This window comes from Cylas formicarius, unplaced genomic scaffold (assembly GCF_029955315.1).
Source record: "Cylas formicarius isolate icCylForm1 unplaced genomic scaffold, icCylForm1.1 PGA_scaffold_5__7_contigs__length_24384050, whole genome shotgun sequence".
Taxonomy (NCBI): domain Eukaryota; kingdom Metazoa; phylum Arthropoda; class Insecta; order Coleoptera; family Brentidae; genus Cylas; species Cylas formicarius.
This window is the reverse complement of record NW_026844341.1, coordinates 21,756,807-21,780,720: the sequence shown is the minus strand read 5'-3', so window position 1 is coordinate 21,780,720 and position 23,914 is coordinate 21,756,807. Positions and strand designations below refer to the sequence as shown.

Genomic DNA, 23,914 nt, shown 5'->3' with positions numbered 1-23,914 from the left:
GACGAGACGTCACGAGGGCGTGGTCCACCAAAGCCACCGTCGATCAAAACGCGCCGCCTCCGTCACTGATCGAAACTCCGAAAGGAAAAACGGCCGGGGAAAAAAAGGGACCCGGTTTGCGCTGGTAAAAGCGCTTGGAGAAGACGCTCGCGTAGTACCGCACAAGGCCACGCGTCCGCGCATGCGCACAGTATATAATTATATCACTGCAAGTGCAATCCGGGAAGGGGCTGAGCACGATCGGCGGCGGGGACGCGGAGCGGGACGGATCTGCTACCGCCGGGGTAGTTGAACCACTCAAGGTCCCCAAGACAGACGGCTTCGGATGCATTATGCACGCGAAAACGGCGCCGCGTTGCCAAACGGCCTTTTCTTAAATGCTTTTCGACCGGCTTACTTGAACCGCGCCAGATTTCTTTTTCTTTTTCTCGTTCCTTTTCCTAACGCAGGTTGGATATTATCATGGCCATCCTAATCTTGAATAGTTTGTTTGACGTCATTTTGAGCCAAGAGGTTCTTCTTGTCCCTTGACTCTTTCTGCCCTTGATCTTTCGTTCCATAATGTTCTGTAGCATCGCACGTTTAGGTCCTCTGATCACGTGGCCAAAGTATTCCGATTCTCTTCTTTTTAGAGAGTTCGTTATTTCCTCCTGATTCTCTGTAATAGTTCCAGATTGGAGACCCTGTCGGTCCATTCAACATTCGCCAATAACACCATATTTCAAAGCCCCCGATGCCTCTGACTCTAAAAGTAATTTAGAAAACACGTAGCATCCAAGCATTCTTATTCTTATCTCTGCTGCAATGAAACTTTTTGATTTTTACAAATGCACTTCTGGCTACCTCTATGCGATTTTTGATTTCACGTTGTATTTTCTTAGTCTTTCTATCGTTGTGCTGTCTATAGTAAGAATTCCGTTAACATTTACTTTCTTCATTCATGTTTAGTCCATATCTATCACATGTATCATTGCATATACAACAAGGTTTGCAGATCTTCAAGCTTGTCTGTAACTATAATGGTGTCGTCCGCATAACGTACGTTGATTAAAATCTGTCCGTTTGTGGTTAGACCCTCCTGTCATTCATCCATAGTTTCGCTGAAAATTTCCTCACTAAATACGAATACAGCCCTGAGCATCTGTAAGCTGATCTTCAAATCTGATTTTTGCTGTTTGGTTCCAGTAAAGAGTCGCTATGATTCTGATGTCCCGACTACCAATATTGGTGTTCTGCAATATTTCTATAAGTTTTTGGTGTTGGACGCCTTTTCAAAATCATCAAAACAGGCGTAGACATCTTGGTGCAACGCCAGATTTCAGTCCTATTAAATTCCCTCACCCTCACTCGCCTCCTTCTTTGCGGACTGATAGACCTTACCCCTTTTGTTCATCTGCATCAATTCATTCGGACAATGCCTAAAGTTACTACTTCAATATTCTCCCTGTTTGTCCACTCTGGAGGAATCAATGTTTCGCATCTGCTGCGCCATGACCTCAGCCAAAATACTAAAGCCAAAGTGGCAAAACGGCAACGCCGTGCTAGTGCAATCGAAAGGGAATTATCTGCACGTAGTATTGTTATATCCAGGCGATCGTTCGGCGAAATGAGGACGGCGACATACAAGGTCACTGGAGTAAAATAAGGAATACTTTCTTATCGCTTCGATGTAATACAAACGAGAGGCTTTTTTTGTACGTACGGAAACTTTCCTCCCTCTCGAGTCCATTCATAATTTTTCGAACAATGGACCGTCAAGTGTGTTTATTGATTCATGTCCGTTATTTTTTTTTTTCATGTCGATAACGGCGAGGATGTTCTGCGACATTTAAGTCGTATTATCCGACCAAGAAATGTCGGCGTTTCTGATAACAAAGATTTCCCGTTATTATGAAGTTCGTTTTGGTGATCTTCTGCAATCCTCAGACGTGCAGAAGAGCAAGCTTTGATGGATGCAATTCGGACCACGCTGTGAAAAATGCAGGTATCCGATGTTGGTCATGCCATGGGCCCAATTAATGCAGAATCACTTTTTGGATTGAACTTTATCTCCAAAAACTTGCTTTTGGTCCGTTTCCGTGTCAAAAAGTCCCTCAAATCTACAGGAGACGATGCAAGTCCAAAAAACCCATCGTAAACAATCTATTCTTAAATAATTGTAATTGCTTCATATGTTTGGAAGTTTAAAAATATAGTTGATTTGCTCTAGGTCTTGTAGGTTTCCATCTAACTGTCTATTGCAAGCACCAGCTCCAATCTGAGACATTTTGTTAGTTATAGTGCAGTCTTTGGAAATTCGTAGAACAAATTTTGATTTGAAACATACTTGTAATCCCTACATTCTTATAACAGGATAGAGAACGCGTTTCTTGATCTTTCTTGACACTTACCAATAATATACTGTAATATAACGCTGTAATAATTCAAAATTAGTCCACTGACGAAGTATGTCTTTTTTGTCACATTTTGTGGTTTCCTTTTATACATAATAAAATAAATAACTACATAAACACGCTAGTCAGGGAAATATTCAATATCTGGAAAGAGTGCTTCCTGCTGCTTGGAATAATAGTAAAACATCGAACACACAGAGGGGACCAAATTTTAAAAACTGGCAATTACATTACATTTTCCCTGCCAGAAGGGATTTCTTATTTAAACATGCCCGTCGAGATTCCTCGGTGTTACACAAAACTCGAGCTTCTCGCGTGAGTCCATTTATATAACAGCTAAAAATACCTAACCTTCAACTCGCGAATTTCACGGAAAAACCGGACCGATTTCCTGTAAACCGAAACCGACTCGCCCAAAAATAGCCACCCCATCGCCGTGGGATACGTAGAAATAACCGACCAATCGCGCGGCCCCACCCAGCATCCCACCTTAGAGATCGCGGGGCGGATTTTAAGGGGTAGCCGAGAAATGGCGAGGGACTGTGCGGCGTGCCGCAAGGCTCGCCTCTCGGGCTAGGTCACAATTACCATTTTGCCCGCAGATCGCCGTTTAAAATTTTAAATTCTCGTCGGATTTGACTTTTAGATTGAGCCCGGTCCAGTCTCAAATAAAAAAAAAATGGACACCCGTCTAGGTCGTTCACGCTGAACAGTAAATTAGCGCATAATTGACAAATATCAAATCAAAACGGTGACTTCTCGTCCAGTCCGAAGGCATACCGGTTCGCGGATACCTGCACACCATCTCCAAGGATATCGCCGGTAAATTCCAAGAAGAAGCCCCGCCATGTGTAAACAATCGTAACGGAAGCGGACGGGCCGCAGGAGACGGCGATGCACGTAGCGGCAGCAGACGCGCGACGACGGCAACGCCGCGCATAATGGCGGGTGACCTTGGAGTTGCGGAAAGTCGCGCTGTCGGTGTCGATGAACCAGTGACCGCAACCCGAAGTTGGTCGCGACCAGTGCCGGCCCATCGACGCTACGCCGTAGGCCCCCGACACCTATACGTGGACGACTCTCGTTTTCGCGTTAGATTTGAAAAGGTTACACTGACAAGAGAGTGTTGCGACCGTTTTTATTCTGTTCTCATGAAGTTCCGATTATGCTGTGGTTATGTCACTCTCTCACTGGCTTCCATTGATAAATATTATGTTTTGTTAAGTATTATGTATTATGTGCGCAATCAACGTACGTACGTACACTTCGTCATGAGTACCAAGAATCCTTTAGAAGTGTCCAAAACCATTGGTTGTATAATAATAATTTTATAACTTCTTCGACTTTGACCATTCATTGCTCTATGATATTTGCTTCGATTTCTGTTTCTGCTTCTCTAGCAACGTACGATTTATCATTAAACATTATTATCATCATCGTTATCATGCCCGAGACGAGCCGCCAATGTCCAGAAGCGCTCGTTCTAAGTGGGCTTTGTTGTGTACGTTCGCAGACGGTGCCCCAGGCTGTTGTGTTGAGGTTTTTGGACTTTTACTATCGATGGCGATTAGCCGGGCCCGACAAACCTGCTTTTGGGCCTTTCGTCGCGCGAAAACTACGCGAATTCCAATGCGTTTTCTCTCTCTTCGGGTTCGATCTCGAACTGCATAGCATAACGCGAAGAATCGATGAAATTTTAAACCGCCATTCTCAATTCGACTAAAAGATTAATTAGGAGATGAATATTTTCATCAGCGACGATTGCTCGGAATATTTCTAAAGTTTGCTGTTATAATATTATAATATATATAAAGTTTACTGTTATAATATATCATTTATAGGTCCTTAAGAATTTAATCTAAATTGCAATATGTTCGTATATATTACGGAGGCATTTGACTTTAATCCTTCCAGTAAGGCGAGGCTGTTTTCACTGTTTGGAATAATAAACCGTAGGCAAAGTTAATCACGGGGTCGGTTATAAAAGCACTATATTTCTGGTCCAAGTATACTAAGTATACGATTTACTATATTGCGGGTTCATTGCTAATTCCAATTACAGTTTACATTTTTAAGGAACGAGGGCGAGGTAATTTTTGCCTCGTTCGATAAATTTTATTTGAAATCTTCAGATTTCGCGGCACAAGTGGCCATAAAGAATGAAATCTAGCTGGGGAAAAGGCGATAATAATTCGATGATCAAACGAACTTACCTGGTAAGTGAAGTTCGATAGTAATTATATGTTACACCTCTTCGCAGAAATCAAAATACTTAGTCCCCCTGCTAGTCGCTAGGTGGCACCACAGCTTCAAAGCAGAGCCAAAAAACTATGGAATAACTTACCACACACCGTCTGTGGTCTTAACCTCATTCCTCTTTTTGTGCTTTGGTGGCACATGTTCATTTTTATTCGGCGTCGGTGTTTTCAGCTTTTTTCAGCGTTATTGGAAGTTAAATGGAGAAGTACAAGTGAGATTTACATTCTTCCTTATCGGATAATGAAAGAACCTACCTACGGCGAAAGATTAAATCTTTCCGTCCGCGATTACATAATCGCTAGTGGCGTGGTTCCCCCCATCAACGAGATTTTCTCACAATTGGGCGACGATTTCTTCATCGTCCGAGTTCCGATCGGAATCCCCAGAACTCGTATGTAAGTGTTTCACAATTGGAAGCAATCCTTTTGTGAAGGGGTCGGCCATACATATGGTTTTATATTTTTTCAACATCGAAAAAATAGAGTTGTCTGCCTCGTCCGGCTATGGATGAGGTGCCTGGGATATTGGGACATAATGAAGAATTTTTTATGGCTGTTGGGATGCACTTACTCTAACTTAAGTATATTTTTTAGACCCTTCAATTAATTCTGATGTCATTGTTGAGCTCCTCGAGACGGATTTAGAGCAAAATGGTCTTCAAGCTATGGGGTCGATAGTCCCAACACAAAGTTTGACGGGTCACGGCAAGGCAGATTAATACACTTTTTGAAATCCGGTGTGTCCGAAGATTGTCTCAGTGACCTTTTGCGTTAATATCCTGTGCCGAAGAATTGCCCTCTCAATAACCCTCCTAAATTGAGTGTGCAGATGAAATCTGCCGTCAACAAAGGTAGAAAGAAAATGAATGAGAGACTGACTGCAACACAGAAGGAGTAGGGGCTGCTTTGATGGTGGTTGCTAGGGTGCTCTCGACCTTGCTTTTGAAACAGGTTAAGGATGGGTAGTCCTTACTTCTCATCGAAATGTTGAGTAATGCAATATGTGTTTTAAGCAAAATACACCATTCAGGTTCAGTATATAGAAGTTCAGCTGCGTTAAGCCTTTCGCTGGTATCAAATGAAATGCAGCCTTGCATGAAGGAAGTGCTCGTTGTTGCTTCTTTGGACTCTTGTTTATTTGGAGAAGATTTGGCTGAAAGGCTCAAGTCAATCAGATTAGCTGCAGATTAGTGGCCGAGTTAAAGTCAGGTGCATCCAGAACAAGGCTGTTCCAAGGCTGAAGCGGGTGAAAGTCATTGTACCCTCAAAAGAGGGAATACAGAATGGTAAGTTATTCCACAGTTTTTTGGCTTTGCTTTAAAGCTGTGGTGCCACCTAGCGACTAGAAGGGGGACTACGTATTTTGATTTCATAGAAGAGGTGTAACTTTTCATTAAAACTGTCCGGTTAAACTACAAAAAAAAAACACACGCCGTAATGATCCGTTCTGTAGGTGCCCAGACGGGTAGCAAAAAACCAGTCTATAACCGTAAACTGGTTTCCTAGCCAAGCGAGACCAACGCAGCGGCTTCAATAGCTTCGTCTAGGATAGGTCAGGGTTTGTCGAATTAGATCGCTAATATAACGTTTTTAGGAACGTTCGCATTTGAACGGCATCCGGAGTCGCCCGATCTACCCCGCCGGATTATCTCATCGCACTGTGTCGCATTATTGCTTGCCGCAGGTGACCTACAGGGTACAAGCTCGGGGCTCTTATCACGAAGCAATAAATCATCACCACCAGTCAGTACTCTTATCATCCTTTTCCTCAATTAACGCCACAGCGTGTTGCAGAAATGCGAGGATCGAAAATTACCAAAAACAAAATCATAAGGAAACGTTAAATCCGCGTAGTATCGGCAACGCCGGATTTAAAATCGACGATTTTAAGACATAATGCTTTGTTTTCGAGATGTAAAACTCGAATTTTGCATAAAATATAACGAAATGAAATATTTTTCACTAGCGACGGCGGTACGGCACTGGTCTCGCCTTAATATATTCCTAGTCGATAATTTAAGAATTGAAAAATTCATCAAGATAAAGGGTCCGAGAGTTGTTTCCCTCAAGGGCAATGACTCTAGCCTGGTACTCGTGATTGAGTCGTTTGAACTTCCTGTCTTTTGTGGTCGGTTGATATTGAAATAATTATTACGTTCTCCTGGCGACTCGAGTAAAAGAGGTAGAGAGAGAGAGAGAGAGAAAAAGAGAAACGAAAGCTACGGATTATTACACCACGGAAATAGACGAGAAAATAAACCGTTTTTGCGAAATATTTGCCTGCGATAATAAACAGTCAGCGCTTAGATTCCTCATAGACTAAACATTAGATCCCGAACGGTTTGAAACTACGTGACAAAGATTGATTCCGACCATTTTTCTTTCTATCGACGGCAAGGAGAAAAAACATTTTTTCGCGATGGATTACGTAATTTGTTACCGCCAATCGATTTGTTGAACTGGAACAGCGATATCAGTATTAAATCCATATCCGATTTGAAAGTGATTCATGTGCGCGTGCGTGGTAAAAATCGACACGCTGCAGGCGTAACCAAAATTTGACTGAAATCGGTCGACAAATATAGTAGTGGGCGATATAAATCGATACTAAAAAAATATCGATACATTACGCGATAATATCGCTTCGATATTATCGAAACGCCTGGTATCGAATGTAATATCGATATATTTCATCCGATATATCAAAAATCTACTTACTTATTCCTTTAAATGTGCAACACTGTCAAATTAAGTAACAATAAAAACATTATTTTATACATTATTGATAAACTAGCCTTTGCAATAACGAAACGCAGACATGAGATACTCTCCGCGACGCGGCAGCACTAGTAGTAGTAGCATAGATAATAGATAGACCATAGAATCTATCTATGGTCACTTGCTTGTCTAGTCATTGATTCAATGAATTGGTTAGTTCATTGGTTTCGTTCGTTTTCAGTTCAGTGCGTATACATTTTTACTATTTAATAGTATAAAACAATAAATAATGGAATGTGTAAGTACAAATTTTGTGCGTGAAATGTGAATTTAACCGAGACTTATAGTGTATTTAGTGCATTGGCCATTTTGTTTTAGTCGCTAAGACTGTTAATTAGGAATGGGATATATATATAATAGATAAAATAAAATATTTCATTAATTTTTGTGACTTTGGATTTTACTCAAGCATTTTTTTTCTTTTTCAGGCAATTCTTTCAACATGGCACCTACAAAAAAAGTATTGTTTGGAAATATTTCGAAAAAAATGATGAGAAATACGATGGCACACATCAAAAATATTCATAAGGCGGTCTACTTGGAAGTTTTCAAAAGTAACAACAGTGTCGCTGTTACAAAACATTCTGATTCGGATTTGTCCGATTCAATCCCCAATACTTCGAAACACGTCTACGTCGTCTTCAATGGATTATAGTGAGATACTTACGCATAATACTAAAACTATGATAGGGGGTTGTCTTTGAAACGCCAACGATCAATTGAAAGTAGTTTTTGGAGAAATACATGCGTATACCTCTACTGGGGGCAAAACTAAAAGAATTAACAATGCGATAATGTTTATGATCTGTAGAGACAATCAACCTTTTTCGTTAGCTGAAAATAAAGTGTGGACAGACTATAAAATACAGTTCCCAACGTTATACAATGGTGGCTAGCTCAGTTCCATCTGAACGACTTTTCTCAAAAACCGCACAGGTTCTTACACAGCAGGGAAGCAGATTGCAAGCCAAAAGGGTCAATAAAATTTTGTTTTTGCAAAGTTCAGAGAAGAAGTACTGAGATTTAGAAATCTTTCACTTTTGGGTCTATGGCCATTGATTTCATTTGCAGGATTTAAAAATAAAGTTGACTTGTTTGTTGATCTAGATGTTGTGTTTCATATTAATAATATCAACCTTCCCTATTTAATGTTTTAATACGAGTAGGTAGGAAATTACTTACGATATTTTAAAACTATCGATATATATGTTCGATATATCGCAAAGTATCGATAGAACATTACGATATATTATATCGAAAATAATATCGATATTTTTTTAACATAAACATCCCTAGATAAATATCAAAGCTTTAGACAAGACAACAAGATAAATGTTAAACACAACGCTGCTAATTTTATTCAATTCATTACTCAATACTTTTTATAAAACTTCCTGCGTCGGTTTGTGTTGGCTTCTTCAGAGCTTGACTGAAACTGGCTCGCATTTTACTCTGTGCCTGCTTTTATATTGTTTGAGGGGGGCGGAGCTAAATGAAGGGCATAAACACCGTCTCGGGTGACTGATTCTCATATTGGTGACCGGCAAAGACCTGAGTCCGCCCCTCTTAAACAATATAAAAGCAGGTACAGAGTACAATGCGAGCCAGTATTTCAGAAATTTCTTTGAAAAATTATCAATACTGGTGATTTTTGAAAATTTCCCAAGAGGGGACTTAAAAATCCGCATTATCCAAGTGCACCTTATCAGCCGTATTTTCGATAATTAAAAACACACACCAGATAATTTTTATTATCCTGTTTTGTCCGAAATATCAGCCGAAGAGAACGTTCATCGCCAGCAACAAAACAGCAAACGGGTGACCTCTTACGAAACGTAACGCGCTTTCACGTATCGTAGTTACATCCTGACCTGTCCAACAAGGTCCTGGTTCCTTTGCTGCATTGCACAAAGTCATAATTATCTCCCTCGCACGATTACACATTCGCCGATTAAAGTCGTATGTTTAAAGAATGTTCCTGCACTATCGCAGAAAGCCATGCGGCGCAATAAATTCGGACCGAGGTTATCGCGGAGCAACAAATAATTTTTATTTTGCTCCACACATCGAGTGCAACTTTTATTTTCGGATTTTATCGACGACGCGTAACCTAACACTCGAACGTTGTTATCGCGACCCGACAATTTGGCAAACTTAAGCCAACACATAAGCCTATGACTATTTTCTTAAGATTACACACACACACATACATCAATTCTTCTTTTCTCGCCTCAGGTCGGCCAACAACGCTCGGGCCGTTCGGTCGATTTCCGCAGAGTCTTGCCAATTTCTTCCTCTTTGCCGAAATTATTCATTAATTCCCAAACGTATCAAGGTCATCGTCGCGAATGTGACCTAATAGTTTACGCATAAATTCGACTAACTCCCTGACCTTTGCCGGTCTAACTCGGTGTCGTCAACTCATTCCCATTCAGACATTACCAAAAAAGTGTTATGTATTCGTACGCGATTATTTTCACCGGCACATCCTGCCTGCCGTGACGTTTGAACTCGGCTCAGAGACACCGAAATACGAAAATATCTTTTTGACTTTTGACACCCAGATCCGCCGCTTAATTTAAATTAATTTTGTGCGTTGGCATGCACCACTAAAAACCCGTAATTTAATGTGATTTGTGGCGATTTGTCGATGATTTTGAAAATAAATAAATAACGGTAGAATCAAATAACAACTGGTGTTTTGGTACTAGCCGAAATCTCCTTCGGGACTAACTCCTAGTCAGTCGGTACACTGAGCTCCCGCAGTGAAATCATTAATCAGTGATATATGTCTTTAGGAAGCAGATCAAAACCAAAAGTACCCAAAACTAGCGAACATTAACCAAAAAATTTGAGAATAAAATGTTTACATTTCCGTGCCCACGTAGGCACCGGTCGTAAACATCCGGAAACCAAGTTCAAGAATAAGAACTTCTCTGCATTATAATTATTTTCCCTTCAGAAGAAAAAATCATACAACTAAGGGACTATTTTCAAGAATGTCAAAAAGGGGCACCTCAGATGGATTCTCAAATTCTCTTAGATGAAAGGACAAAAACAAAGAAGAAAACTTTGCGATTTGTTTGTCAATTTTTCTGTTTCAGCTGTTTCGCGTTACGAGACAACTCAAATTAGACTAATTTTTCTTTTTTTTTCTTTTTTATGTTTGGGGATTTCCGAACCTGTCGGAAATGTTCTGAAACTCGAGACAGACGATGTAGTAGCAAGATCTACAGAACTGTGAAGTGACATTCGAGTGACTAATAAGAAAACAGAAACATTAAAAATATAATTTATACCAATGTTAATAAAATAGTAATGGGTTTATTGGATTTAATTAAGTTAATACGCTGAAAATAGTGTACATTCTAAGATAAAGAAATTATACGATGTGAAAACGAAATACTTTTTTTATATGTGTGAATAATAATAATAATAATAATAATAATAATAATAATAATAATTTTATTCACGTATACAATGGAAAAGGACACGGTTCAGATGAACAAAATTAGATATTTTGTGTCTCCGTTTTTAAACCTATTCTAAGAAGAAGGTAGCAACGCTAGGCAGGAAAAATACACATAAAAAAAATAAAAAAATACCTAGTACGATCTGTGCAAATAGAGGGACTTACACTTTGGAAATAGTTTATAGTAGACATCTTTCAAAAATTCCAGAGGCGTGACGTGGAGAGGTGAGCAGGCCTTTAAACCTTAAATTTAAATTGTTAAGGTCCGTGCGAAAGCTGATTTTTTTGAAAAGATAGCGTGGAGACTTCAATCTTATAATTTTGTGATAAAGATTACATTTATGGAGATATCGTAGATTTTTCATATGAAGCCATCGGGCTTCCTTCAGTTTATGACTAACAGGCCTACCGCGTTTAATCCCAAAAATAAATCTTGGACAGTATTAACTCTTTTGAAAACGTGTTTGTGAATACCTTCTACCTTTTGCGAGTTGGAAAGTTAAATAAAAATGAAATAAGTAATAATAAAAATGTTTTTTTATAAAACTTCTGGAGTCCTCCTGCGCTGTTGACTGACAATTGACAGTTTCAGTCAAGCTCTGAAGAAACCAACGGGATCATTGGCGAAACCTGAGCTAGTTCGAGTCAACAAAAACCGACGCAGGAGGAATCCAGAAGTTTTATAAAAAGTATTGCAGTAGCCTGTCGAAGTTTCTTTGAATAAAAAAATGTAACTACCTGTATTCGTTTCTTCCTGGTTATTATCGCAAAAATCGTATTGCGCTAACTATCCCTTAAATTTTTTTCGTGCAGGTTTTACAAATCGCACTATTATATAGCTACAGCAACGTATTCGACAATGAAAACTCAATACGACTGCTTAGTATATTGTACTGTATTGTTTATAGTGGCTTTAAAATATTTTGTAATTGCTACAAAAAAAAATGGAAATATATGTTATTATGAAATTTTAAAAAAATAAAATATTCAGGATTTTAAAAAAATCATTTTTGATTTTTTTAAATAAAAATCAGTTTGCCCAACATTGCTTGATACGGAAACAAACCTTAAGCGATCCAGAAAAAATTATAACGGAATTCGGCCGATATTTATAATGATTTATTTTTCATGGACGGATGTGTCCGATGGGAACGCGAAAAAAAAAACAAAACTAAACCGGCCGCTTACGCAACCGCGACGGGACAGATTCTATAACGGCGCAGAGTATATTCGGAAAGCGAGAGTGAGTCGCCGTTCTATTTTCGTCGTACGTAGAGCATATTATTATAGATTTGACATTGACCGAGGTCATGGTTTGCGTAACGCATACCTACGTGCCACAGTTATTGTGTGTTACAAATAAAACCGCAGCGTCGCCGCGACATTAACATTTCAAAATACCGTGGACAATAACGCGGACATTTTTTTTTCGCGAACGCTTCAAACGTGTCGTCAGGTGTGGGGTAAATTATAAAAGAAACTTGGCAACGGAATATGATAATTTTTAGTATACATTATTATATGGAGTGGTTGGTGCTGGCCTAATTTAACAGACCCATCGCAATAACGATCGGCGCGTTATCTAGCGGCGATGCCGAAAATCGACGCGGACGTGGCAACGCCGCACCGTATTGACCAGCCACGTTGAAGCCAAATAGGAAACCGCCGGACCGGTCGAAAACAACGCGAAAATAACCTGCGGACGAAAATAATGGGGGGGAAAAAATGTCCGCGACGTCCAAAACTGTCAAGGTCGGCCGAATATCCGAGACCCACAGAATAAATTAGAAAAATCGCCAGACCTGTGGTGGGCGGAGCATTTTCTCTTTATCCTCGAGACGAAACGTCTTCCTAATTCTTCAAGAAAAATCGTGAAATGTCTAAATTTACGTTTAACTGGTTCCGCAGTGCTGCCCATGTAGAAAAATAATTACCTGTATAACGCGTCTAAAAACCAAAAACCTAGCGCTTATTGCTGCAAATAGGGGGTTGTGACGTTTGGGATTTATTTCGTGAATCGAGCGCAAAAATATTCTACTTTATTAACCCTAAACGCCGCTCAGTAGCCGATGGCGCCGCAATAATATACGTTATCAATTAAAAATTATTTGCTGACGCCGTGTCATCAAATCCGGTAAATAAGTGCAACAATGAGAAATTCGGGGTTTGTTGGAACGCGGCTTAGGAGGAGATTTTCCCATCGGCAACTTTATTGTCCTCGTTAAACTGTGGAAACATCAACACGTCAACATTGAAAACCTTCTTTCATCAATATCGTATGCGGCGACAAACGAGCGTGTGAAAAAAAATATTTCAAATTTTATAAACATCAAAATTGTACACGACCCGTAAATGTAACAGGTTTTAATTTTCCGCGAAGAGTAAGTTTTTTGTTTTGTAATTTAATAATCAACAAGACGAAGAAAGAACTGTGCATTTGTTTTGGCTCGACCACTTTAACGTCACACTCAGGACTGGCACGTTTCCTTAGTTTTGGAAGACCGGCTTCAGTTGTTATAAAGAACCTCAAAGCTACAATGTCTGCGGTCTGGGTTGTCGTCTGTAGTTTCTTCGTGTCGACGACTTTGTATCTTTTGAAAGATCTGGTGTTCCCCAGGAGGTTCCTTTATCGGTACTGCCTGAATAATACGTTTATTCACCTTAGGGTTCTTAGAGTTACTTTGGACACTTACCTTTCTTTTCGGACAAAGCTCTTGGGATGCTTGGTTTCAGAATTCACCTTGAAAACGCTTCTTGATAGAACAGGTTGATCGGTGGTTTCTAAGATTCCTTAATCACACATCTGCGATTACCATAATTTTTTTCAGAGCAGAACTTATTACGATTATAGTCAAGGAGGAAAAGTAGTGATCCAACTATTTTTGCCTCCCTTTCATTCTATTTTCTCCTAGTTCCTTCCATTATCTGTTCCTATCAGTACATTAAAGTTTAAAGACTTTGGAGTCCACAAAAACAACATTAACATTCTTAAATTTTAAATACGGTCTAGCAGGCAGTGGGTTTGTTTTAATGCCGACCAACTCTGACTTTGAAGCACTTGATGGGGGAGTTCCCCAAGGCGCTTTGAACTTGTATTATACAGCCGACTTTGCAGTTTTTTTTAAACAAATCCCAAGTTGACTGAACCTTCATCAAAGATTTGAAGTTCAGCTTAGCTGCTTAGTCTACCATTTGCCCTACTTGCTATGAAGATTACCAACGTAGAGTAACTAAACATAGGACCACCGAGATCTTGTTTAATGTGTTTAGTTAAAAAAAAAAAACTATACAAACATATATAAGGTCTGTGTTCAATAATGCAGTCGTGTAGCTGAGTTCTTTTTTTACTCTGGTGTACTCTTTGTTTGTTGTTCATTTCTTCCCTTTCCTTCCTTTCCTAATTATATTTTCTCTTTGAGCGGTGGGCAAATCCAAAGAAGTTTCTTTTTGTAAACATTGCACCGGACTAACCAGTGATCTAGGCTTTAGGAATGTTGTAATGAAAAATTCATAATGACTTACCATACTTAAATTGTTTGCTTGTCGATTTAGATAGCGTTCTCACTTTCATTCTTGCAATACTCGATATGAGGACGTTCTGATCCTATGGTCTAATAGAAGTCGACTATTTTGGAACAAAATGTTTTAAAGTGCCACACCTGACTGGACTAGGAACGTTAAAGTTGCAAAAAAGTTGAAAAAACGCATTTTACAACGTTGACGAATACCTAAACAATGATTTCTGTGATATATGATATGTAATAGTGTCATGGTCCATAGGTGTACATCGTATGTTTTGTACCGGCTTTATTTTAAGTATTTTATCCGGTATGCTTCGTAGGCGTTTGCCTTGGTCTTGTTCTGCTGACGCGCAAGTGCACCGATAAAGTAAATATAACGTCCGAAAAATCCATCCTGCCCATGCGCAGTGCGACCCCGTCGATTTACGTTAGGAATTCGCACAAGATAAGGAAAGAAAGGCACTCACTCGACGCGAAGGGCTGGTAAAACTGCTGAGACATGTGATTCGGCGCGCGTTGGTGAACGGGCGACGACCAAGACAGGGGATGCCTCGAGAATAAGTTTGCCACGGGCGAATGTATCGACGGCTGGAGACGCGCCTTGAGCTCGTCCGTTGACGCGTGTCCGCTCGAAGAACTGTCGACGTCGGACACTCCCGAATCGGCCGGACTCGGCGGCAACGAACCTGCGAAGAAAGAAAACGGGAAAACACATCAGAGGAGAAAATCGCAATCGGACGGTGGTGGTCCCTATGAAGGTATACTTCAACCAGAAATATAGTGCTTTTACAACCGAACCCCGCGATTAACTTTGAATACTGTTTATTACCCCAAAAAGGTAGACTCTTACGGAACACCCTGCCGAGCGGACCCTTAGCATCCTAGGAATTTATCTACCTACACTAACAAACAGGATATAAGTATATTTTCAATCTCTTTCACCGAGCAATTCTTGAAAAATGTACATAAAAAAAATTGTACAAAGTAACAATTTACGTTCTCATCATTAATAATATACAAAATATTAAATATAATAATAATAAAGTATCACTCACTTAAAAAATCGTCACTATCGCTACTGCAGCAGCTTTATACTGACAGTTTAGCTACCTCTTACCGAATTACATTTCCACAGATCGAGAATCAAGTACATAAATACGTACTTACTAGAAAGATCACAGTCAGATCGTAATATATACGAACATACTGTAATTTAGATTAAACTCTTAAGAACAATACATGTCACCCGATGTTAAAATAAACGCTTCTACTTATTCGAAAATACCCCGCAATTTCTTTCTACAAATATTCGTTACGGTCCATCTCAGGCAAGACCTGCTTAATCCAGAATAAACATCTGTCGGGATGGGTTTTAATACGGTCCTGCCAAGGTCTGCGTTTAAGGTGCTGTAAAATACTGAAAACGTCAAAGCAATAAGTGCACTATATTTTTGGTCGTATTATAACTGGGGGGTATCGGTTACGTTGTTTTCGCCACGGACGGTGGTCCATCTATAATCTACCCCCTCTAATCTTTTGTCGTCGCCGTGTAATTGCATTGTTGTGACAAAATAGCGAACGCGTCGGCTTTTACCTGCGTCCGGCTCATTTTCGCACCTTTCTAGATCTACAAGAGTTTTATTTATTATCTCACGGGATAAAGGGATAACAATGGGGTGCGGTCAAATATTTGATCCTCTTAAAAGACGCCCCGGGCCTACGTCCGGGGTCGAGGGGTTACTCTTGGCGCTAAAGCCGACACTCCGGACAAAAATGACACGTCATTGACATTACAATTTAAATAGTTATCCATTATATCACTATTGTTAACGATTACGAAAGCGACGAATAAAAATTTTATCTGGCGTTTTACGGGTTCTACTCAAACACGATTGCACGATTTGTAATATTGTTTTTGTGTTGTTCCATTATTATCATGTAAAGCACACTAAGCACAAATGCAAACACCCAGCCAAAAATAAACGTAAACGCCTATAACTTGAGAATAACACTATAACATGTCGCCGTATCGATCGAAAAGCAGCGGTATGACGTCACGATCATTCCCGTGCGTTTAGTGTCGTTTAAAAGGGATAGCCGGGAGTCACAATTTGAATTATTTATTGCAACAGACTGCAGAGCAGACACGATACATATGACAAATAATAAGTTTGGTTTGTATGCCTAAATCGTTGTTTACTTTCCACAGAATATTTGATTTATATTTAATATATAAGTTCGTTAACTGTATTATCTCTCTCAAAAATATTATTTATTGTTAAAAAAATGCAAATTATTCCTTTAACAAGCTTCTCTAAGTGTTAATACGTACCTAATTATAACAGAAACGCTGTCTTATGAAACATTTACCGAAAAGCGAAGAAAAATGAAAAAGAAAAAAAATCGTTAATGAGCAAGAACCCAAATCGGCTCTATGTGTAAGATTATCCAGTTCTAACCTCGTTGAAAGAGAAAATATGAACAGTACGTGAAATAGAGTTTCACTTTCTCGGAGATTACGTTACGTGCAAAGTTCAGTAACGTTGAGCTCCTCTGACAAACCTAAAACCGTAAATTTTGTAAAATAAATCGTTCGTTACTCTGAATTAAGCTAGTTTAATATGCAAAATTTAACCACAATTACATTTAAAAGATTTGATATTACTGAGCGGTATATATGATATAGATTTTAAATGGTATTTAAGTAAAAAAATACGTATTCTTGAGTCAACAAATTCTTTCACGCCAGAAGATGAATTTTATTTCAAGTAACAAATCAAAAAAATTGAAGTCGACAACTTACAGATATATATATATAAGAGTGCATCTTATAAACTTAATGAGATTGAGAGTAAATTAATTAATTGTTGTTATCATAGATCAAGATAATTAATCGGTTGTTCTCCGATTAATGAATAACGAAATAAAATCAACGATGTGGCGGATTTGTGTTAAGATAACATTTAGCTTTATCCAAAGCCTTGCTTTAAGGGGGCGTTTTAATTTAGGTCATGACGTCCTTTTTATCCGTATTGTGAGATGTTTCTGGATTTTGTTAGCATCCGACCGACAAAACGCCCTTTCACAAAGGCGCCGAATTGATACGTTACGATTATCAACGCGCCGTCGGTCAAATATCGACGTTACCGCGTCGACCTTCAGGAAGCGTATCTTCCACATCGTCGATGACAACGTCGGTCCCGGAGGAGCCCTTTGTAACACGAAAACATCCCCTACCCCGCTATTTTGGGCAACGATGCGTCCGCACCCCTGGAGCAGGTTTTTTCAAGTTCCGTCACCCGATACATGTCCGTTTCATCCCTCCGATGTCCGGCGTGACCCCTACGACCTTTTGTCCATTAATCATATCTATTATACGGGACGGGGTCATCGCCGTAGTCCATCGCAGGGTGTAGACCAAGCGAAATAGCTGTCATTCGTTTTTTTTTCCGACGAACCGGTACGCGCCGTGAAATTTTGTGTTTGTTTTCGCCTTCTTTCTTTTTTTCCGTCCATTCTTTACAAGCAAAAGTACACGGAAGAGCAAAAAGGAACAGAAGCCTTGCCGCCGGAATATTTATTTATTATTTTCTTATTTCCTTAGTATTCCCAGGATCGAAGAGAACAAGTAAAGAATAAACAAACACAGTTCAAACTTGGTTGGTGATTTTTTTAACTGTGTTGTTTTCGTATGTATCCATTAAACGCGAAAGGATGCGTTACACAATAAATATAGGCACTTAGTGGCGGGATCCAGCATAGCTGCTCATCTTAAGAAAACATTATAAGAATCATAATTGAACAATCATATATAATTTTAAAAAAAGAAATGTGATTATTTATATACTTAACTAGCTGACCCAGCTTCGTACTGCCTCAATTGATAAATAAAAGATCTAAATTTCGTATAAAATAATCTTAAAACAAACATTATGTCGTGCTTGCTGTTGGGTTTGATGTGCACGACATATTGGTTGGTTGGTTGGCGAATCTGATGTCAAATATTATGGTTGGGTTCAGAAATTTAGTTTGTGACAAAACTTAATATTTATCAATCTATAAAACAAAATAATCTGATAGATTAACAACTGAAGTTTTCGCGAAGCCGACCAAATTGAAAATCAGTGCAACTAACGATCTACATTTTGTGACCATACGATTTGAACTTTGTGCAGCGGTAACAAATTGAAAATTGACTCTTTGAAGTTAGGAATACTCCTGCGTTTCTTAGACAACAGTGATTATAATTTAATATGGATTTTATTGAATAGAAATAATTACGTTTATACAGGAAGAAGACAACGATTGTTTTAAGGTTTCTCCCGGCCCTTATTACGATTTTTCTTAACTTTTAAACCTTCCCTAGACCTCCACGAACATTTCAAGACCAAGATAAAATAAATTCGTTCTGCCGTTCTCGAGTTTTAGCGGGACTAACGAACATGGATGATAAATCTGCATGTCATCAGCATATTGATAAGGCAACATTTGAGGCGATACAAAAACTCTGCTGTTAAGACTGTAAACAATAACGGTCCCAACACACTTCCCTGTGGTATTCCTTTCTTGGCAGCAACAAAACTACAAACATTTTCAGCCAGCACCATACTCTTGAAGAAATGCACAGCTGAATGGCTCAGTCCAAAATACCCAAGCTTTTTGAGAAGTAAGTGTGGTCTAGCGTATCGAATGGCTTGCTGAAGTCCTACAGTACCGATCACCTATTATTGCCAATGACCTGTTCAAAATAAATAAGAACCAAAAGTTCAGATTTTCAACAACACCGTGTCTTTAACATTTGATAAGGACACGGTGTTGTCGAAACAATTGTCATGTCAAAATATATAATTTCGTGAAAATCTGAACTTTTAGTTCTTATTTATTTTAAGTAAAAGCCACGTCAGTTCAATGAATGACCTGTTGCCTCAGCAAGCCATCCGACACATACGAACGCAAACCTGAGTGGGGGGTAAAATACCATTTATTAACAAGTTGTTCATATGAACATAACACTTTGGACAACTAACACAATATGAAAATTGAGCGAAATTCAGAGCGGAGTATTTGGAGAGGGAACCTTAGCTACTGGCCCAACGTGTGACACCGCCCCCCCCCTCCAAAAGCGTTGGGAATATCCAGTATCCTCATTATAAAACTCCAAAATAATTTTATAAAAATTCGGTTCTTTCCTAATCATTGAGTGACGGCCGAAAAAAAAATTCCCACAATCCGACACAGGACGGTTGCCTAATCGCACTTGACAATCGGCTGACCAAAAACCGCGCGACTCTCCGCTCTCCCCTCTCGCACCCCGATAAATCAAAACATCTTACGGTCGCTGAATGGTTTATGCAAATGACAAAACAATCGCGAACTGTCGCGCGTTCTCACATGGTCGGCCATTGAGTCGCAAACGCGCAATTTACTTATCCAACGGTCACCTTAAAGTAACGACATAATCGTCCGATTGTCCGGTCGCCCAGCTGGACATTGCGAAACCCCGATCCGAATACCCGGATGAGCTTTAGGTGATTCTCTGGTCACACGCGAGATTATCTATTAGGAATACCAACAGGAAATCGTTGGTTATTTCGTGACTGATGGTTGGTTTATCAGTACAGTTACCGCAGGGCCAATCTTGCTTTGTATTGTTTTGTATCACCTTTTTTTACAAATTCCATCTCAGAAATTGACCGCAACCTCACAAGTTGGGCTTGGTGGAAAGAAAAAAATAAATAACTACTAAACAGGAAGTGGGAAACAGTTAAAGAAATGGTTTGAAACATGCCTCCCAACCATGATCAAAAAATGCTCTGTAGCATAATACTTTAAACTTAACCAGACCTGATTCATATATGATCTAGAATAATTTCTGAAAAATATAAAAATAAATGAAATTGCTTTTACGCAAAAGAACATTTGAGTTTGACAAACAAAATTATAATTAGAGACCAAAATCTTTGCATTTTTAAAAATACAAATGGATAAAAGCATTAATTAACCAAATATGTAAAACCGCGATGACGGTAAATAAGTCTGCAACAGTTCTAATCAACATTCATAGGGTTGGAATTGACCGGACTATTTTTTTTGTATCAATTGACCGAAATAATTTTATACATGTAGTGAAATATTTGTATTTATTTATATTGTGCGTTACGTCGCCATCGCGTGAGAACTAAATGGAGTGGATATTTTTATTGAGATTGCTCGAGTCGTTAAACATAGTATTCGGGCAAATTGGATATCACAAACGCATAATAATTCATTATAAAATACATGTTATTATTAAATAATGATTGATGACACTATACAATTGTTATTTAAATCAATCTGATCGAATTTGACTAGTCAATTAAAAACTGGTCTAAAGAACATTGCTACAAAGAGCAAATCAATGAATAATAAATAATGAATAGTATTATCATTTATTAATAATTCATATAAAATTTAATAAAACACAATTAATTATACACTTTAGTGGGATCTTAAGACGTGAAACTTAATGTATAACCCTTAATATATTTATAATATATTTCTATATCTGTATGTAGATTCCAATAATTAATTATAAGGAGTAAAAATGCTTAGATGATTATAATTAAAATTGAGTTATTTAATCATTTATGCAATTTCATTATAATTGTTTTCCTTTTCAAACTTGGAAAATGGACGACTACGTTCAGCGGACAATATTATGAGGAATGTATTTTTATTGTTTATGTTAGATTCCTGTATACTAAGCAAATAATAATAATATTCTATATTAATATACATAATAATAATATTCATATAATAATATATAATATTCTATAAGTCGTATAATAATAATATTCTATAAGTCATAATATTCTATATAATATTCATAATAATATTCTATAAGTCGTTTTATAAGATATTCTACTAAGCCACACTTCTGCCACTAAACGACTATATTGTAGATACTTAGTAAATATATTTGTTCGATGCAATTGCCATAAAGACTTTTCTTAAGCCGTAATAAGCTAAGAATAAAGCAAATGAGACTTACGAGTGAGTTTTGTAGAATGCTATAAGAGGATTCTTTGTCGGATTTCGTTTTAACTAATCCCAAAACTGGCTCAACTTCTAGCCGAAATTATTTAATAATAAAGATTACACTCTCGTTTTTTCTAAGCCTAACATAGAGAAATACAAATACTTTTTTGGGGAAATGTATCGCGTCCGGATTTAGGTTGTCTGAAGTCCGGAAAATGAACGTGATGTAAAGTACTTCTCTCAAAATTTGATAAAAACTCACACGGATGCGATTAACGTAACAACTATATAATTTTATTTAACTTGATAATTGTTTGTACAGAGTTTTTTGGTGAAGTGTGCGAAATGCAAAATTTTTGAAAGTGAAGGAATACTCTGCGTTTTTGTTGACGACGTCACTTCGAACTTTGGCCAAACGCGGCGACGTCGAAACAAAAGACGTCCGATCGGCCCCTCTCCAAAAAGAAAAAGTCAATTTGCGCGCTTCCTAGTCGACTCGTAGTAAACAAAATTGCGTCAACTCGCGCCGATAATTCCCGAAAGTCGAAAACAACAATCGGTAATTGCCGCGTTAAACGGAAAATATATAATTTTGACGATACCGCCGCCACCCGGCTAAAAATACCCGTCAATAACGAATTTCACTAGGAAAAAAAGGCGCACGTGGAATATTTAGCGATAAAAATATAACAACGGAAAGGTCGTTGGGACAAAAACATCAAAATAACATTCGGAGGAGAGAAAATGCAGGGTATTTGCTTAAATATACTAAGACAAAATAGATAGGGCTTGTGTTGCTCTTTCTTATCCTGGGATCGGGGACATGTTGTTTTCTATTTGATTTGGATGACTATTCGCTCATAAATTCTAAAGAGCCACAAAAAAAAAAAAAAATATATATATATATATATATATATATATATATATATATATATATATATATATATATATATATATATATATATATATATATATATATATATATATATATATATGATGACACTATATTCCGGGATATCATCCGTTCGCTCGTTGAACTCCGACTGGAATCCTGCTTCCGACTGGAATCCTGCAGACGTTTCGCCAAAATCTCACTTGGCATCTTCAATGCTCGCGCTCCGAAAACACTTCGAACACTGGGAGGTTATCGGCGGTGCGTGTGGTATTTATACTCTGCGCCGGAGATGGTAACGGTGCTGCTTGTGCGTGGGGGGAGGTGGCTCCGCCCCCTGAATTGTCGCGTTGTTAATTTCGCCCGATCGTAGTTGCGATGTCCCCGTTGGCTGCTGCGCATCGCTCTGCTGTTTGATTATCGTTCTCCACGTGTTGGATAAATGCAGAGCGTCGTCTCTCGTATTGAGGTGTCCGGACTTTTCTATTTCGATGGCCTCTCGTATAATCCTAGTCCTAAAATCAGGAATATTAGCTATTTGTTTGCAAGTGCCGAAATCAATTTTATGGCCTGTCTGATGTTGGTGCTGAAACAAAGCAGATGTTGTTTGTTTGTTTCTTATGGCTAAACGATGTTCCTCGAGCCTGGCTGAAATCCTTCTGTTGGTCTGTCCCACATACGTCAGGCTGCACGATCCGCATGCTACACTGTATACTCCTTGGTTTTCCAGAGTAATTTTTTGTTTTGGGTTTCTTAGTATTGCTCCGATGGTATGGTCAGGTTTGTATGCTGTTGATATGTCGTGTTTCCGTAATATTCGGCCGATTTTGTCAGTAACCCCCTTGATGTATGGCAGGACAGCGATCGATCTTCGTTGGGTCTCGTCCTGCACTCTCTGCTGCGGCTGTTGTTGTTTATTGATTGCCTTGTTGATGGTGCGCCTTTGGTATCCGTTTTGTTGAAGACAGGTACTAATTTTCTTCAGTTCTTTATCTCCGTTCCTCTCGTTTGTCAGCCTGAAGGACCGAGCAATTAATGTATTTGCCACTGCCTGTATCTGTGATGGGTGGTGATGAGATTTAGCGTTCAGATATCTATTAGTGTGTGTTGGTTTTCTATAGACGGTGTGTTCCAAGTGTCCATCTTCGGTCCTTGTGATGTGCACATCTAAAAAGGGCAGACTGTTATCCTCTTCAAGTTCTATTGTAAATTGAATCCTTGGGTGAATGGAATTCAGATGATCTAGGAATTTCAAAAGCTCCTCCTTGCCAAAAGGCCATACAACAAATACGTCATCAACGTATCTTGTCCATAGTTTTGGCTTCAGATTTGCCTTCTCTATTGCTTTCTTTTCGAAGTAAATCATGAAGAGGTTGGCAATCACAGGTGAGAGAGATGATCCCATTGCTGCTCCATCTATTTGTCGGTAAATTTTCCCGTTGTGCATAAAGTAAGCGTTTTTCAGGCAATGTCTTGACAGATCCATTATGTATGGCGGAAGATCTTCGTTTTCTTCTATAAGCAAGAGTGCCTCTTCTACTGGAATACTCGGGTAGAGGGATTTGACATCGAAACTTGCCATA

General features: G+C 38.8%; 1 protein-coding gene across 3 annotated transcripts in view; it reads right to left on the bottom strand.

Moving 5' to 3' along the window:
- The window catches only part of LOC132701850 (ecdysone-induced protein 74EF), a 173,217-nt gene that overhangs the window by 5,734 nt on the left and 143,569 nt on the right, over positions 1 to 23,914 (bottom strand). For all 3 annotated transcript variants that reach the window (XM_060670092.1, XM_060670093.1, XM_060670094.1), the window contains one exon: positions 14,890 to 15,108. In XM_060670092.1, coding sequence (XP_060526075.1) covers positions 14,890 to 15,108 — 219 coding nt within the window. The remainder of the gene's footprint in view (positions 1 to 14,889; positions 15,109 to 23,914) is intronic.